The sequence below is a fragment of the Vulpes vulpes genome, chromosome 15, assembly GCF_048418805.1.
Source record: "Vulpes vulpes isolate BD-2025 chromosome 15, VulVul3, whole genome shotgun sequence".
Classification (NCBI taxonomy): Eukaryota; Metazoa; Chordata; class Mammalia; order Carnivora; family Canidae; genus Vulpes; species Vulpes vulpes.
This window is the reverse complement of record NC_132794.1, coordinates 83,806,550-83,822,351: the sequence shown is the minus strand read 5'-3', so window position 1 is coordinate 83,822,351 and position 15,802 is coordinate 83,806,550. Positions and strand designations below refer to the sequence as shown.

The following is a 15,802-nucleotide window of genomic DNA, read 5'->3' as shown; positions in this document are numbered from 1 at the left end:
TAAAATAGACAGTTTTCAAAGTTTTCCCCATTCATTTCCACTTTCCCTATTCCTTAAAAAGGAGTGGATTACTTCACTGAATAGATCTCTAGGCTTTGGAACCCAAATTATCTCAAGTTCTCTCCTCACTATCTCTAAAGATTGCTCTTTACACTCATCCTCTCTATTTCAAATGGAAAGACTGTCTTCACTCATCTTCAAGGCTTAGATATTGTCCCACTGTTTCCTTGATATATCATCCATCCCCTTTTATTTTCATTCAATTATCTTTTCTCTACTACCTTAAATCACTATCTTATTAACCCATGCCCTCCTACCTTCAAATATACAGAGGTCTGTCTCTACAGAGAAAAAAAAAATGCTTGACTTTTTCATCTTGCATACTTTTTTTTTCCTGCCAAGCATCATGAACAAGTGTTTAAAATCATTCTTTTATTTCCTCACTATACACAATCTAATCCCTCTCAAATTTCTACTCTCCTTTTCTATTGAGTAGCACACCTGATGGTCACCAATGAACTTGTAAACTCCAAATCTGATTTTTTTTTTTTTTTTTTTGCTTAAGTCTGACTTTTCTATGACATCTGGTATCAGCAAGTACCCATTTTTAAGAGACTTTTCTTCTTAAATTTTCACATTATGTTACTTTGAATTCTCAATTCTTCCTCTGGTTTCCCTCCTCATATGAACATTCTCCCATATTCAATCCTTGGCTCCTCATCAGTTTCCTCCCTTAGGAAACTATATTGTTATTCGTTTAAACTGTAACACAGTACAAATCATCCCCAAATCTAGTCCATCTGGGAGCCACACTTGCAACTGTCTGGTGAGCATAACCCCAAGGTAACATTATCTTATTGCCAGATTTACTTCCTTAAGCATATTTTGGTCAAATTACTATCTTACTCTAAAACTGTGAATGGCTCATCCTTACCTATCAAAACAAAAATCAAAAAAGGACCTCCCAAACATGGATCTTTTTGGTTTCCACAATTTCTTTTTTTTTTTTTTTAAGATTTTATTTATTCATGAGAGACACAGATAGAGAGGCAGAGACACAGGCAGAGGGAGAAGCCAGTTCCATGCAGGGAGCCTGACATGGGACTCGATCCCGGGACTCCAAAATTATGCCCTGGGCCAAAGGCAGGCACTAAACCACTGAGCCACCCAGGGATCCCCTCTACAATTTCTTCTATACCACTTTCTCCACCTGGAATGTCTTTTCTTGGTTTAATTCTTCAGCTAGCTCCCATTCACTAAGATTTAAAGTCCCTTACACTCTCGAAACCACCTTAGACTGCTGTATCATAGAGATGAATTCCACTTCTGAAATCTACATGAATTCTCATCTTGAATAACCTTCTTGATATTTGTAATTCTGTTGTGGCATCTCTTACACATGTCACATGGTATCTTATGCTCGTGAGGCTTCACCTCCTTCAGTGATTCTTTTTGTTCCCCACAATAGTCTGCATAGTGTCTCTACAGTGTCTTTGTTCAGTATTCAAATAATTGTTTAGTTGTATTTATTATAATTAAAATTATAAGGAAAAATGCCAGGACGCCTGGGTGGCTCAGTGGTTGAGCGGCTGCCTTCTACTCAGGGCGTGATCCCAGGATCCTGGATTGAGTCACACATTGGGTTTCCTGCGGGGAGCCTGCTTCTCCCTCTGCCTATCTATGTCTCTGCCTTTCTCTCTGTCTCTCTCATGAATAAATAAATAAATAAGTTAAAAAAAAAAAAAGTAGGGGCAGCCTGGGTGGCTCAGCGGTTTAGCGCCGCCTTCAGCCAAGGACATGATCTGGAGACCTGGGATCGAGTCCCACTTCAGGCTCCCTGCATGGAGCCTGCTTCTTGCTCTGCCTATGTCCCTGCTTCTCTCTCTCTGTCTCATGAATAAATAAATAAAATCTTAAAATAAAAAAAAAAGTAGTTTCTTAAGGCCAAGTTTAAGCACCATTTTTAAGCAAAGAAAGTGTGTGCTTAAAAAAAGTGAGCTATATTAGAATGTCTTGCTTCCTTTGAGAAACACTCTTAATCTGCAATAGCTATATTATATAAAAACAAGTTATAAAAATAACAGAACTGGAGCACCTGGGTGGTTCAGTCAGTTAAGCGTCCAGCTCAGGCCATGATCTCAGGGTGAAGATTGAGCCCTGAGATTGAGTCTTGCATCGGGCTCCACACTCAGCAGGGAGTCTGCTTGAGATTCTCTCTGCCTCTCCCCCACATGTACAAGCTGTCTCTTCAAAACCCAGAACTAATGGTAATGTTCAGTAAGTAATAAAATCAGCCAAGCAGTATTGCAGCATTTTGAACAGTATTTCAGTGTTCTGAACATCAAGGCAGTTATACCTGCTCCCAAAGCAAACTGAGAAAGAGACCATGAAGTAGGTACTATATTCCTTGAAAAATCTCTACCCTTCCTTAACTTTCTTTTAGCCCCCTGCTACCCAGCTTCATTAGAACCACACTCCTGGCCAAAGACTTCTGACTCCTCTCTAACCTAATGCTGATCCTGTCTCACAGCTACACAGGTTCCTCTTGCCTCTCCTTTATGCAAAGCCTTTTATTCCCATGCCATGCCATGCAACCTCTGCTCTTACACCCGCCAACTGTCCTGGGAGTAGCAGATTAGCTCACTCTCTCACCTGTTCCAGGCCTATTTATCCTCACATCTTCCACCTTGGTGGTAGCCAAACTTGCTTCCCTGAATAGAAGAATGGGGCTACAAGAATTCTTCTTTGGTTTCTTGGGAGTTCTCCCTTCCTCTATCCAGAACAGCAGAATAAACACCACACGAAAGGAAGAACAAAGGGATGAGAAGACCAGGATCTGACAAGAGGGCAATCTGACCTGTTACCCCAGGGTAGCCAGCTATGAGGCAAGCAGGGTAAGCATCAGGGCCAGGACACAATGGAAAAGGCTGGTACAGTGAACTGGTGGGGGAAGGGGACGGGGCATGAGACAGGGTCAGTGTTGGAGGGCAGGTAGGGCCCTTGGTAAGGGAGAGGTGTGACAGAAGTTAGGCAGTCAGAAGAGAAAGGAAGTTAAAAGAAGGGCTAATTGAGGAAACACAGTATTTACCACAATACTTCCTTTGGCTAAAACTTCTCTTGCAGAACAGCTAGTAGAAAAAAAATGCTATTCTTCATTCTTTGAAGGATAGACAAATGAAAGAGAAAGAGGTAAAAGATGTCAAGCTGTATGAAAGGCACCAAAGAGACGGGAAGAATACTTTAAATAGGGATCCCTGGGTGGCGCAGCGGTATAGCGCCTGCCTTTGGCCCAGGGCGCAATCCTGGAGACCCAGGATCGAATCCCACGTCGGGCTCCCGGTGCATGGAGCCTGCTTCTCCCTCTGCCTATGTCTCTGCCCTCCTCTCTCTCTCTCTGTGTGTGACTATCATAAATAAATAAATTTTAAAAAAATTTTTTTAAAAAGAATACTTTAAATAAAATATAAGGCAATTATATATGACAATACCTACTGGTTATGAATTTACTGATAAGAAAACTGGCCCATTTTCAATTTGGATTTTAATTCAGAGAGAATTATACAAGACATTATTCATGTTTTTTGTTTTTGTCTTTTTTAAAGATTTCATTTATTTGTTCATGAGAGACACAGAGAGAGAGGCTGAGACACAGGCAGATGAAGAAGCAGGCTCCATGCAAGGAGCCCGATGTGGGACTCAATCCCGGGACTCCAGGATCACGCCCCAAGCCGAAGGCAGGTGCTCAATCGCTGAGCCACCCAAGCGTTCCTGATTCAGGTTTTGTGTACCAATTTGTGACTTCAGGACACTGCTCTAAAGACTGCCCAGAAAAAGGAAAGAGTACATGGAAGTTTGTAGAGGTTATGCAGGAAGCTTCATTCTAATCGTTCTTCCCTTCCAGCTGTTTGCGTTATGATAATTCATGAAGTAAAGATATAAAAGGGTATGGAGGGCAGCTCCGGTGGCGCAGCGGTTTAGCGCCACCTGCAGCCCGGGGTGGGATCCTGGAGACCTAGGATGGAGTCCCACGTCGGGCTTCCTGCATGGAGCCTGCTTCTCCCTCTGCCTATGTCTCTGCCTCTCTCTCTCTCTCTCTCTCTGAATAAATAAATAAATCTTTTTTTAAAAAAAGGTACGGAAAAAAAATCATAGATATTTTGAACTATGTCCTAGGTTGCTACTTCATTAATAAACAAGTACATGTTGCATTTCCACTAAATGTAAAAAAGCCCGTTGAGGATAAAAGAAAAAAAAGTATAGGGGTGCCTGGCTGGCTCAGTCAGTAGAGTATGCAACTCTTGATTTTGGCATCATGAGTTCAAACCCCACGTTGGGGATAGAGATTACTTAAAAAAAGAAAAAAAAAAAGGATATAAATATAACTTCTTCAAATCTACTTCCAAACTCAATAACCTCCGAATAAATTTAAATTTAATCTCTTTGAAAAATACTATATGGTCAACTAGCAGAACACTTCGCAAGGAAAGTTTTATAAACTTAACTAAGAGAATGATCAGTTAAGTTTGTCTATTTTGTTATGCATTTTTTACATTTAACAAAAGTGCAGTAAATAAACTATTTGAATCTTTTACTTTTCTGTGACTTAGGGAGTAAGAAAGTAAATATCTGATATAAACACTGTATTAAGTCTCATATTATCATTAAGCAAGAAAGCTATATTCTTTAAACAAGAAAGATTACTTTAAGATACCACACTGTACACTGAGAGAATCAATATGAAAATGAAACTACACCAATGCCAGGTGCAAGGCCAGGTGCATGCTAGAATCAACTGCATTCCTTCACTACCACACTAGAACACAAATTCCTTAAAATGGGGACTCTACTTTGTTCTCAGCTGTTATCTCTAGTACCTAGAACATAGAAAGCATTCTATAAATACTCATTAAATGAATGCTGAAAAAGTAGAATCAGTTATTTCCTTTAGGACATTTTTTTCTAATCTCTACTCTTGATCCATCAGGCTACAGCCTTTTACAGGACTTTATCTGAAAGATAAAAATCTAGGTTCTTCAGAAGAAATATGTTATTTTCAGGGTGCTTGGGTGGCTCAGTTGGTTAAGTGTCTGCCTTTGGCTCAAGTCATGATCCCAGAGTCCTGGAATCGAGACCCACATCAGGCTCCATGCTCCACGAGGAGACTGCTTCTCCCTCTGCCTGCCACTCGCCCTGCTTGTGCGTGAGCTCTGTCATATAAATTAATAAGATCTTTAAAAGAAATATGTTATTTTAAAAGTTCACACAAAATTGTGTACTTTAAAATGGTTAAAAATGTTGAATTTTATCACAATTTAAAAATGAATCGATGTATATAAGTACTCTGAGGAATAAACCAAAGAAATAGGGAGGAATTTACCATACAGAGTGAAATGTAAAAGTTTCTATCTACCTCTTCTACCTTTCCTAGCTTTTTTTGTCCCTAACTTTTTTAAAGTATGAAATATCTGACATTATAATTTACAATAGTTGTCAATCCTCTAATGGATTGAAATTAGCAGTAATGAAAGAAAAAGCATAACAAACACAAGAAACCTGTGCTGTCCTACAGATCATTAAGATCATTTTAGCATTTTCCGTCAGTAGGAAGGAACCACTGGAATTTCCTCCATGTCAAGAAACTTCCTTGTAGTGACACCTGGGTGGCTCAGCCATTAAGCGTCTGCCTTCAGCTTGGGGTGTGATCCTGGAGTCCCAGGATCAAGTCCCAAACTGGGCTCCCTGCATGGCGCCTGCTTCTCCCTCTGCCTATGTCTCTGCCCCTCTCTCTCTGTCTCTCACGAATAAAATTTTTTAAAAAAGAAAGATCTGACCTTTAAAAAAAAAAAAAAAAAAAAAGAAACTTCCTTGTATTTGGCAGAACAGGACTGCTGAAACAATGTTTCTCTGAAGTATCAGGAGTACAGAAAGAATTAACAAAACTGCAAAGGTCTGATCAAATGTAGCAATTTGTTTCTTCCATAAGAGTGTGTTCCCTTTTTTCCCCAGAAACCTTTCTGAACACTGCATGATTTTCAAATGCAAAAATGTCACAGACCTGGGAAACAGTTTCTTTCTTTCTTTTTTAAGATTTTATTTATTCATGAGAGACACCAAGAGAGGGGCAGAGACATAAGCAGAGGGAGAAGTAGGCTTCCTGTGGGATCATGACCTGAGCCAAAGACAGATGCTCAACCACTGAGCTACCCAGGTGCCCCCTGAGAAACAGTTTCTAATAATGCAGTCAAATTATAATTACTGTCTAGGCATTTTAGACATGACCTGCATAGCTAAGATCACTGATGAAAAATTCTTTAAATTGTATTTTTAAATTTATATGATCGAGGGAAACTATGTTCCTATTAGCTAGTCAATGTACAATAGTCAGCTCAATCAATTATGGCATAAACTGGCAAAGGTATGAAAACCTTAAAATACACACACACACAAACCTGTGGTAACCCATGATACTCAACAATGTCATAGATTCACCATCTTCTGTAATAAACATAATCTTTTTTTAAATTTTTTTTTAATTTTTATTTATTTATGATAGTCACACAGAGAGAGAGAGAGGCAGAGACACAGGCAGAGGGAGAAGCAGGCTCCATGCACCGGGAGCCCGACGTGGGATTCGATCCCGGGTCTCCAAGGTCGCGCCCTGGGTCAAAGGCAGGCGCCAAACCGCTGCGCCACCCAGGGATCCCATGTAATAAACATAATCTTAACAATTCCTCTGAGGTTGCCTAATTTACTATTGATGGCCCATCCCCCAACCAAGTGATAAATGATACTGGAGAAAGGCTCCCAAAGCAAAACAGCAGTATTCAAAGATTTAACTTTTTTTTTTTTAAGATTTTATTTACTTATTCATAAGAGACACGGAGAGAGGAGAGAGAGAGAGAGAGGCAGAGACACAGGCAGAGGGAGAAGCAGGCTCTGTGCCGGGAGCCTGATGTGGGACTCAATCCCAGGACTCCAGGATCACGCCCTGGGCCAAAGGCAGGTGCTAAACCACTGAGCCACCCAAGGATCCCCTACAATTACTATTTCAATGGTCTGCAATAAACACTGAAAGCTGTGATATATACTAATTTGTCTTTTTGCCAAGGTTGGTTTTGTGGGAGCAAGTAGCTAGTGAATGAGCTTAGCTGACCTTCCAGCATTCACATCTTAAGGGCAACACTGTTCTCTACTCCTACATTTGTATACTTGTCTCTTACCAAGTGTCCAAATGAGACAAACATTTTCCAGTAATACTTCACTGCAGGTTATGGAGCACTTCAAATGCTGTATTTGCAAAGTTTGTTTGCAAGATTTAACTCTCCCACAAATCAAGAGTTGACCATGTATTTGATAATTTTGCCACATCCTTACAATTTAAAGCACAGTAAAACTAGACCTTTATAAAACTATTAGCAGGGTCTGAAAAATGTGACCACAGAGTGCAAAGTTGTATTATATCCAATTTGCATTATAAAAGGTCAAACTATCACAGAATTCATTCTGCTATAAACTTTTAAAAACAGTTCTGATGGGGATCCCTGGGTGACGCAGCGGTTTGGCGCCTGCCTTTGGCCCGGGGCGCGATCCTGGAGACCCAGGATCGAATCCCACGTCGGGCTCCCGGTGCATGGAGCCTGCTTCTCCCTCTGCCTATGTCTCTGCTTCTCTCTCTCTCACTGTGTGCCTATCATAAATAAATAAAATTTAAAAAAAAAAAAAAAACAGTTCTGATAATATTATGCCTTTAAAATTACAGGGACACCTGCGTGGCTCAGTGGTTGAGCGTCTGGCTTTGGCTCAGGGTGTGTGATCCCAGGATCCTGTATCGAGTCCCACATCAGACTCCTTGTGGGGAGCCTGCTTCTCCCTCTGCCTGTATCTCGGCCCTCTCTCCCTGTGTCTCTCATGGATAAATAAATAAAATCTTTTGTAAATAAATAAATAAACAAAATTATAATCCCGGTTAATATTCAAAGTTATAGTGAAAACTGGCCTTCTTGTTGTAAGGATTCACTGAAAAACACTGGAATATTCTACTACATACATTAACTATGGCAAAATCATGACAGCTATTAAGAAACAAAATCACTTGTTCTTTTTTTTTTTTTTTTTTTAATGTACAGAGCACCTACTTTAGGAGCCAACCACTCTCCTGGAAAGAAAAAGGTCATACTTATTCCCTTTTCTCCAGAGTGTACGTAAATCCAAGTAGGGAGGAAAACAATTACATGATTACAAAATATATTATGACTGACAGAAATATATATTGGTACAAATAACTCAGATGAAGTAAAACCAGAGAAAACTTCCCAATCAAAGGGACACATAAACTTAGACTCCAAAACTGTTAGCCAGACTTGGGGAGGCGGTGGGAGGGCAGAAAATAAGTGTTACAGAGATTAAAAATGGGAGATGAGAACACAGATTCAAAATGAAAGGGAGAGAGGGATGCAGAGAACCTGACACAAGGTAAAGCTAAAAAGGTGAAGTCAGAACTAGATCACAAAGAATCTAGTAAGAAGTCTGAGGAATTTGGATTTTATGCTAAGGCAAAATAAAACATCTAAACGTTTTAAGCAGAAAAAGGAGATTATAATTTGTATATTCACAAAATACGTCTGAAATGAAGAATAAATTAGAGATGCGTTGGGAGGCAAGAAGAACAAGTGGCTGCTCCTGCTGTAGGTGTCTTGGATTAGAGATGATGGTGGTAGTATATGGAGCAGGACTGTGGTAACTGGTATGGAAACAAAGAGGACTGACCAGAGAAAGATTAGAAATATAGACTTGGGCAGCCCGGGTGGCTCAGCGGTTTAGTGCCGCCTTCAGTCCAGGGCCTGATCCTGGAGACTGGGGATTGAGTCCCATGTCGGGCTCCCTGCATGAAGCCTGCTTCTCCCTCTGCCTCTCTCTCTCCCTCTCTCTCTCTGTTTCTCATGAACAAATAAATCTTTAAAAAAAAAAAAAAAAGAAGGAAATATAGACTTAAAGGATTGGATTTAGTGACTAGCTGGATGGGAGGAAGGAGAGAGAAAAATAATTTATTATTCCCAGATTCCCGAACCTGGCAATTGAGGGAATGATGATACTAACTACCTATTTCTCTTCTGTTGGAAATCTTACAAGGTCCTAAAAATACTACAGTGCAAAAAAATATTTTAGATTTGATTGTGGAAAATATTTTTTATAGATTTATTTTTTATTGGTGTTCAACTTGCCAACATATAGAATAACACCTAGTGCTCATCCCGTCAAGTGTGTGGCAAATATTTTTATATAGAAGGAGCTATCTTCCACCTATTCCACATAAAATATTAAAATGAGTCTGTATTCTACAAGCATACACCAACAAGGAAGGAAATTCAGTTAGGAAAAGGAAACATGCTTAGTGTATGGAGAAGATGAGCTTGAAATTAAAGTTTGCTAATCAAAGTGAATCTGCTAATAATAGAGGCCAGAACTGACAGTATCCCCAAAATGCAGAAGGTGCCTCAAAGTGTCTTTCTTGAACCATCATATTACCAAAATATACACAGGAGTAGTAGCGTTTACATAAATAACCATGATAGGCTTTTTTTTTTTTTTTTAAGAATTTAACAGGATTTTGGCAAAATTAGAATCCTCATAAAAAGAGCACTACTCTTTGAAATCCAATGTGAAGAACAAAAGGCAATAGGCTTCAAAACCCAACTCATTCATTCAGAAACTTGCATGCCCTCAACTTCTGTAAATAGATTAGCAAAGGACAAGCAGATTAGTTTCTTTTTAAATACTTCGGTTTGTCTCTATAAAACTAAATCCAATACTGTGAAAACAGTCTGCTCTAAAAGGAATTTCAAGAGCTATTCATTCTTTTTATTTTATTTTTTTTTTAATAAGTAAACTCTCTACCCAACGTGGGGCTTGAACTTACGACCCCTAGATCAAGAGCATGCTTCACTAACTGAGCCAGGCAGGTGCCCCAGGAGCTACTTAATCTCTTAAACAATGTATCCCCTGATAAATCTCTTATTAAGTTGCTGTATCAGTGTATTTATAACATATATTTATATGGGAGGTCACAAATTAGAAGATACACCTTTCAGTATTTGCAAAAAGGTAAAAGACCACTTTACTCTCTCAAGGCAATTTTATATATCACAAAACAAGAATTTCCTCACAATGACTGGATTCAATTAACATATGAAATAAAAACTAGACGCTCCCTACTACAGATACTAGCAACCCCCTTAAACCAACTGCCATGGACTTCCACACACTATTTCATCAGTTATCTAGGGAGTCGGTGAGGAGATGGGTTATCCTTTTGGCTTGGAAAACAGAGCTTGAGCACCCATGATGTCCACCGACAATGTCAAGAAGTGTGCTCAATTGTGAAAAATGAATGAAAACTATTTGTTTTCTGAACTATTTGTTTGCCTCCTTTAGTCTATGTGATAGAAAGACCAGTTCTCATGAAAACTTACCTCATCAACTCTAGTGAACTTGGTGATTCCTGACTGCTATCAGAGGGACTATCTCGTACTTATATTTCCAAAAATAAAACCTCTAACAAAAAGTTTTCCCACCATTCTTATTATATTGGAGGTAAGGATTTTCCTCCCAGTTACGACGTCTTGTTGGCTTTTCTACAGTTTTCCTAGACGTTCCTGTTGATAGGCAACATTTTAAAAATAACTTAAGATCTGTGACATCTTTCACGCCTTAGCTAAGAAGGTTAGTAATAATATAATAACTTGCCAAAAACTACAATGCTGACGACTGAATGTTTACTCCTAAGCAAAAAAATTACACTGTATGAAAAAAGTCCTCAGGAAAGTCCGTATCCTTAAAGCCATAAGCAGTTTCTAACATAATGAGAAGTTCACTTAGATAATAGTAATTCAAACCTCCCAGATCTCGACAGTTACTACCAAGTTTTCCCATGAAATGGAGGTTAGGGATCAGCCTTAGAACACCGAGAGGGTAACAGGCTCCAGAACTGAAAGAGGGAAGAGAAACCAGACAAGAGAAGCATGGTGAGGAAAGCGAAAAACTAGCTCTAGCGTGGCACAGGGCACGAGAAAAAGACGTTTTTGAGCCGATTTACCAAGAGTAACTGGAGCCCAAACCCTCAGAGACTGAGGGGGCGAACTCCGAAGTCTGTGAAAGAAGGCGCCCGAGCCCAGTGACAATGGGAACCGCTCCTTTCTAGGAGTGGGGGCGCCGAGAGGAGAACGTGCCTCGCCTGGACCACCTTCCCGTCCGCTCGTCAGGAGCGAGACCCACCTGGAGACCGCCATGGCCGGGCGCCGGCGGTTCGGGGTTCCCCGCGAGCTACGCGCCGCGCCGCGCCGCGCCGCTGAGGCGCTAGTTTCCAGACAGCAGAGCGGCGCAGGCCCAGGCCGCGGTCAGAGGGGAGCGGCCGGTGCGGCGCGGGGCGTCCCGCCGCGGGCCCTGGAGCATCTGCCCCACCGCCTGCCCGAATTCGCCCCCGCTGTGGCCGGGGAGCAGGGGTCTGAGGCGGCGGCGGAGGCGGCAGTCGTCCGACCCGCACGACTTCAAACCGGGGGCCCCCAGCCCCGCTCTTTGCTGACGCAGGCGTCGGCACGCTGAACTGAGCGTCAGCGCGCCGGAAGTGACGTCAGCTCACCGCCAGGGCCTCCGCTGCGCGCGACTGAGAGGAAGGAGAGCGAGTGATTTCTGCTTGGCGGCGTTCGCTTGAAAAAAAGTGTGGCTATCTGTCGTTATCGAGGCAGGAAGGATAAATAAGGGACTCCTTATTTCCTAGAGGAGGAAAAAAGGCGACTTAGCCAAGGTTCTGGAAGTTCAAAACCTAGGTTTCCAATTCCTCACTGCCCTGATCCTCGTCCCACCAGACTGCTAGGGAAAACAGGATCCAGAAGACCTTAGGATGCTCAACTCCAGGTGGCGATGCCAGAAATTGAGAAAGATCTCCAATGGCACTTAGAACACGGCTCCAGTGTTTGCCATATTCGCCAGAAATTATGCATAGCTATCGTAGGGAAGATCTGCTCACCATTTTCGAAATCAAGTTTAATTTCTTGGTTGTTTATGTTGTAGGTACCATAATTTCTCAACCAGATATGAAAATTCCCAACCCTTCCCCCCCCCCCTTTTTTTGGCTTATCTGGCTATTGAGTCGCTTAATTCATTAGGCTTTTAAACATTTTGATTTTTATAACTGTCAAAGTATTCTCCAGCTTCTTCATTCAAGCCCATCTTAGAGGTCATTAACAGATAAATATACAAAAAACACTGCTTTTTGTCATGTCACTCTGCTTATAAAACTTATCCACTGGCTTTTCATTACCTGAAGAATCTATGTCTGGCTTTCATCTATAAAACGAAGCTGGTGAGAAGTACTCTAGAAGGTTATGGAAACAAAATGAGACCATGCATCTCGGAGAGCTTACAAGAGCTTTGTAAACCATGAAGTAGTATATAAATGGAAGTGAAAAGAAACTAACAAGTGCCTGCTATGTGGTAGGCGTTTTGGCATGCATTACCTCATAAAATTCCTAGGCCAGTCCTGTAAAGTAAGTTTTAATCTTCAATTTATTTTCTTAAGATTTTATTTTTTAAATAATCTCTATACCCAACATGGGCCTCAAACTCACAACCCTGAGATTAAGAGTCACGTGCCCTACCGATTAAACTAGCCAGGCACCCCATTAATCTTCAATTTAGAGGTGAGGAAACTAAACTCAGAAGGTTTAGGTAATTTGCTCACAATCCAAGCTAGTAACATTTACTGTTGTTCATTCATTCAACAAATATTTATTTGGCACCTACTCTGTGTCAGGCACTTTGCTAGGCATTGTTTGTACTGTTAGACAAAATCTGATTAAGCTGATGATCAAGTATTTTCACATTTCATAGTCTTCTCACACACACCCCCCTTCTCAATATCTTTCCCACCACTGAAGCTAAAAATAGGTGCTACTTAACTAATTATGTACTACATTCATTTATTCAGCCAAAATTAAGTACCTACCACTTGCTGAACTCTACTAGAGATTGGCGCTTCAAAAGAACCCAAAACAGACAGGATGCCCACTTTGGTTGAACTTCCATCCTAATGGAAGGAAAAAGAGTAAACAGATAAACAAAATACCATGCTTATATTCCATGTAAAACATAATGATTGGATAATAAGATGATTAAAGACTCTTTATTTGGTAGTTAGGGAGAAATCAAGGAGGCACTTAACCTGAGGCCTGAATGACCGGAGGGAGCCAGCTGTGGGAAGATCTGGGGAGATTTCAAGGTAGAGGATACACCTAGTATAAATGCCTAAGAGAAGTCTGCTGTGTGGGGAGGTGAACTGGGAAAAGGGGCCATTGTAAGGAATTTGGATTTTATACAGTAGAAAGTCATAGAAGAGTATTAACATTTGAATAAAATGATCTGATGTATATATATATATATATATATATATATATACACAAAATCTTACTCTTTAATATCCAAGAGGTAAGTAGATACATAGTTCTAAATGACATTTAGAAGAGAGGAAATGGCTGGTATAATAGTTTTGTAAGGGACAATGTAATAATCAAATATATTGATGTGAGACTGTCTTGTTTTTAAATCCTTCCTCACCACAGTTAACAGTTCTGTGTCCAGCGGAGTTGTATAACCTTTGTAAGTTTCAGTTCCTTCACCTGTGATGTGGGGATTATAATAGGACCTCATAGGGTGATAGTATTAAGTGAGATAATTAATAAAATGCATTTAACCAAGTGACTGGCACAATAAGTATACAAAAATACTATTAACTACATCAATTTTTCTTTTTGTCAACTATGTGACCTTGAGCGAGTGACTTAACTTTTATGTCTCAATGTCCTCATCTGTGAAATGGTGATGATCATCATACTGGTCCATAACGTGTTATTTGAAACCACCTGCCAGATGGTTTCCTGAATTTAAAGCTTTTTTTAGATTCAGATATAGGTTTTAGATTTTTTAATATAGTTTTTTAATTTTTTTATTTATTTATGATAGTCACAGAGAGAGAGAGAGAGAGAGGCAGAGACATAGGCAGAGGGAGAAGCAGGCTCCATGCACCGGGAGCCCGACGTGGGATTCGATCCTAGGTCTCCAGGATCGCGCCCTGGGCCAAAGGCAGGCGCCAAACCGCTGCGCCACCCAGGGATCCCTAGGTTTTAGATTTTGATTGGACTTAATAATCCAGTGCATATACCTTGTTACACCCCAGCAGCTTCTAGGGCAGTACCCTATGATCGAATACATTTACAAATGTATGAATAGCCATACTAAGAGGAATAAATCAAAGACTATAAATAACTGTAAGCTAGTTCAGGTCTGACTTTGCTGCCAAATGAAAATTTTTAAATATGGTTTTCAGACTCTTCTCAGTTTTGGAATTTTAAATAATAGGATCATGCACCTGTGCTCTCTAAAGTTATAGTAAGGATTAAATGAACAATACATGATACACTTAAAACTAGTAAGTGCTAAATAAAGAGTAGCCATTATTTTTTACCAACAGAAAGGTGGTTTCAAAAATCAATGCCAGGCCTTCCCTGGGCCTGTGTCTGCACCTCCACCGCTGCCGGCCTGCTCAGACACCTAAGATCTAACTGCAGTCATGAGCAGCAACAAATGTTTCAAGTGTGGACCATCTAGCTATTGGGCCCCGGAATGCTCTACTGGTGGAGGCCTTGGTCATGGAATGAGAAGTCATGGCAGAGGTGGTTTTACCTCCAATAGAGATTTCCAGTTTGTTTCCTTATCTCTTCCAGACACCTGTTATCACTGTGGTAAGTCTGGTTATCTTCCAAGGATTGTGATCTTCAAAAGGATGCCTCCTGTAATTGCACTAGAGGTGGCCTCATGATCAAGGACTGCCAGGAGCCTGAAAGAGAAAGAGCAATGCTGCTACCACTGTGGCAGACTAGGCCATCTGTCTCATGACTGTGACCATGCGGATAAGCAGAAGTGCTATTCTTTTTTTTAATATTTTTTAAGATTATTTATTTATTTAATTATTTATTCATGAGAGATAAAGAGAGAGAGAGGCAGAGACACAGGCAGAGGGAGAAGCAGGCTCCATGCAGGGAGCCCGACATGGGACTCGATCCAGGGTCTGTCTCCAGGATCACACCCCAGGGCTGCAGGCGGCGCTAAACCGCTGCGCCAAGGGGGCTGCCCAGAAGTGCTATTCTTGTGGACATTTTGGACACATTCAAAAAGACTGCTCCAAAGTGAAGTGCTAAAGGTGTGGTGAAACTGGTCACATAGCCATCAACTGCAGCAGAACAAATGAAGTCAACTGTTATCACTGTGGTGAGCCAGGGCACCTCGTAAAGGAATGCACCATTGAAGCCACAGCTTAATTATTTTCCTTTATTGCTCTTCCTTTTTCTGATTGATGGTTGTATTATTTTTTCTGAATCCTCTTCACTGGAAAAAGGTTGGCAGATAAAGTCTACTCCTAGGCCAGGGAGTTTTGCTTGCCATATAAAAGGAGGAAACAGGGATCTCTGGATGACTCGTTGGTTTAGCACCTGCCTTCGGCCCAAGGTGTGATCCTGGAGTCCCAGGATCGAGTCCCACATCAGGCTCCCTGCATGGAGCCTGCTTCTGCTTCTGCCTGTGTCTCTGCCTCTCTCTCTCTCTCTCTCTCTCTCTCTCTCTCATGAATGAATAAATAAAGGCTTTAAAATTAATTAATTAGTTAATTAATTAACTAAAAAAACAGATAGAAAAAAAGTCAACATTCTACATTTAAGTACCAAAACAAAACAAAACAAACCAATGAAACAAAACA

General features: G+C 40.7%; 1 protein-coding gene and 1 pseudogene across 1 annotated transcript in view; one reads left to right on the top strand and one right to left on the bottom strand.

Annotated features, from left to right (window-relative positions):
* The window catches only part of BTAF1 (B-TFIID TATA-box binding protein associated factor 1), a 95,260-nt gene extending 83,652 nt beyond the window's left edge, over positions 1–11,608 (bottom strand). Inside the window, exon 1 of the mRNA XM_025990631.2 lies at positions 11,272–11,608. Within this exon, the coding sequence (XP_025846416.1) occupies positions 11,272–11,285 (14 nt within the window). The 5' untranslated portion in view covers positions 11,286–11,608. The remainder of the gene's footprint in view (positions 1–11,271) is intronic.
* A 2,977-nt stretch (positions 11,609–14,585) lies between these two features.
* Positions 14,586–15,368, top strand: LOC112917563 (CCHC-type zinc finger nucleic acid binding protein-like; annotated as a pseudogene).
* Positions 15,369–15,802: the final 434 nt, after the last annotated feature.